This window comes from Anneissia japonica, unplaced genomic scaffold, assembly GCF_011630105.1.
Source record: "Anneissia japonica isolate Jap-2015-1 unplaced genomic scaffold, ASM1163010v1 scaffold211_len1577895_cov191, whole genome shotgun sequence".
NCBI classification, from domain to species: Eukaryota; Metazoa; Echinodermata; class Crinoidea; order Comatulida; family Comatulidae; genus Anneissia; species Anneissia japonica.
The window spans coordinates 264,597-267,722 of NW_022711099.1; the positions used below are offsets into that span (position 1 = coordinate 264,597).

At 29.7% G+C, this 3,126-nt stretch overlaps 1 protein-coding gene across 1 annotated transcript in view; it reads right to left on the minus strand.

Moving 5' to 3' along the window:
• Positions 1–3,126, minus strand: part of LOC117107299 (receptor tyrosine-protein kinase erbB-4-like) — a 103,463-nt gene that overhangs the window by 52,580 nt on the left and 47,757 nt on the right. The window contains exon 4 of the mRNA XM_033248937.1: positions 338–403. Coding sequence (XP_033104828.1) covers positions 338–403 — 66 coding nt within the window. The remainder of the gene's footprint in view (positions 1–337; positions 404–3,126) is intronic.

Below are 3,126 nucleotides of genomic sequence, written 5' to 3' on the forward strand. Positions count from 1 at the left end.
GTTCTGGGCTCAAATCCTGTTATATCGATATACATTTTTTATGACTAAAAACAGCTCCACTCTTTGACCTTCACTAAGAAACTTAACTGGCGTTTGTGGGAGATCTCCAGAAAAAAAAGCTCCATACTATATTAAACTGAATTTGGAGATTGTAGAACAAAAAAAATGTTCCAAAAATAAACTTTTTGTTGTCTTGCATCAAACTGAATTTGAAAATGCAGAGAATAATATTTTCGAAATTGAGAACTTTCTTGTCGTTAAGCATAAGAAATAATTTTGCCAATTAGTTTTTGATAGTTTGTTGCTATGGTATATTTAAACATACAAAAATACTTACAAATCTGACACATATCGGGACCTGCTCCCCAACATCTACCATTGCAACTTGCATGACAGTCATTACCTGTAAATAATCATAAGAAAAAAAATAACCAAATACATGAATTTGTATCATTATCATAATTATTATTATTAAATTTGTCTACTTTAATAGTTACAAACCTTCTTCTTACAAAACAAAAGTTAATGATACTTATGAATATCGATACAGAAGATATGGAAAGAAAAAAAGTTGGCTTTCAGTGCTCTGAAACGAGTAATTACAAAGACTACAGTTTATTATGGGGAAGGCTATTTCAAAGAACATTGGAATTGTTGAAAGTAGAATAATATTAAAACTATATGAAAGGTTATAAATATTTACACAAGATTCATTACATATTTATTATTCTTCATATAGCATCAACATCTATACAGAACTTCTTCACATGGGGTGGTCATACTTTGAGCTTCCTGAGTTTCCACATAACTAATCTACCAGTATATCTTGGGATCTCATACAGCTTTACCATGATAAATACTACTAAATGTAAAAAGAAATTCTAGCATGTAATATATAGGCCTATCAAAAGTCTTTCAAATTAATAATGATACAGTATTGTATATAGTGTTCTTTGAAATGACACCTTATACTTGCATAAACCAAAGACTGAATATTAAAAAAGAAGTTTTTCATATCATGGGCAGAAATCTGGAATAACCTAAATAATGTCCATCATTTTGCAACAACTGCTCCTAATATTTATACTTTTAAACAACTAATAAATAACTGACAGATTAAATTTTTTAAACAATGAATAAAAAAATTCTACTAAAAACTGTTCTACATTGTCATGACATCACTTTTTTAATCTTTATCCTTTTAAATGTTAGTTTCTTTGTACAGTGTGTATTTTAATTTGATTTTTTTTATACATATTTAAGTTTCTTCATTCTATTGGTATATTCTTGCAAAAACAGCCTTGTGAAAAACATAATAAGGTGATACAAGTTTTTTCTGTTTTAAAATAAAGTTATTATTTCACTTGATAATATTATAGGCGTTACCCTATCACAGAAACATGAATACCACGCCCATTCAACTGAATAAACATATTCCATCCTATTAATAATAATAACAATAACAATAATGCACCATTTACACAGTACATATTGCAATATAACTGCCTCTTTCTCTATGCGCTTTACATTAATATCTTGGTCACACCTATAAGTATATTCACATACAGCAAAAACTCATCTTATCAGCTTCATTACTTAATTGAACTTTGTTTAGAGACTCAAATCTCATAAATGTATCATTTGATTTTTTTTCCCCTTTTGGTTATTGGTCAAGACAAATCCAATTTACTCAGGCACTTTGTTTATATCCATACTAACATACCTTAGCACTAAATCGTGATAAATTGTTTGGAATGTCTCTAGGCGCATGGATAAGTGAGCTGAAGTTTTCCTTATCATTGGATTATCAGTCAAACATTGCTGTTCAGGTTCCATCCCTCATAAGCCGCATTCTTTGTATAGGGAAATGTTACTGCATCTAATAAACAGTTAATACAGATAGCAGGACTTGAAAGTCTTTTCAGTAATTACTCCTGGGTTAATAGGCATATAGAAATGCAATAACTCAAGCTTCATATCTTCTGCTTCACTTGTCTGTTTGAGCCATCTATATCCAGCAAAAAATAAACTCCAAAACACTGAATTGCTTTCTTAAGCAAGTTATTACCGCTTGGTAATTTAAACGAGAAAAAAAAAAAAAAAAAAAAAAAAAAAAAATTCTCATAACTAATTAACTGATGTATAAGTGATACGCTTTTTTATATTCTTTGAATTGGTCCTAAATTATCTGGTAATAAAATTTTAAAAAAGTCAGTGAAATGATTTGAACATTATAACTGTTTTCAATCAACACTTCTATTAAAAATCCAGAAAACATTTATAATTTCATAATCAGTTTTATAGCTGTTTCTTTTTGTTCATTTATGAGAATTTCAATCTAATTTAATCATATTTTTTACTTTTAACTTACACAATACATAATTCTCTCTACGATGGGAAGATTACAAGACAAAAGAAAATTAACAAACAAACTTTTAACAAACCAGCCATTAGGAGACACCAATTTAATTTTTCCTTGACATTCTACACAATGTTTAAACTTATTTCATCTAATACAAAGTGCCATTTTTCTGGACCTTCCCCCTTCCCTTCCTGCAAATGTTTGGATCCACCGCATACTGGTGTAGAAATAGTAATTCACTAAAAATCCTAGTGATTTGCATCCCTAACAGAACTATGTATCCAGGGTAAGACATATAACTTATATGCCAGCATTATAGCTATGGTAGTTATCTATCAAACAAATTTGATTGATTCAGACTCTGAATGAGGTAATGTATGAAATGCTGTGTACAGGTGTTAAGGAGAAGGAACTTGATGGTGTTTGCATCAGGAAAATATAATAGGAGTGATGTTTTGCTGAATACTCAGTACCTTCCAAATAATTGCTAGTTACAGTATCTGGAGGTTGTGGATTCAATTCCCACCAGAATATAAATACTTGCAATTTTTTTTCCCTACAAGTATTTGGGAATGTACCGAGTACTGCATTCTATATATATATATATATATATATATATGAAGAAGGCGTGTCCACGTGTGTTTCGAAACATATGTAGAATATAATATAACGTAACTGTAAAGAAACTCAAATACGTAAGATGTTGACTTTAGAAACACTAAAATTTATTAGGCGAATATTTCGGCTACTCCTGTAGTCTTTGT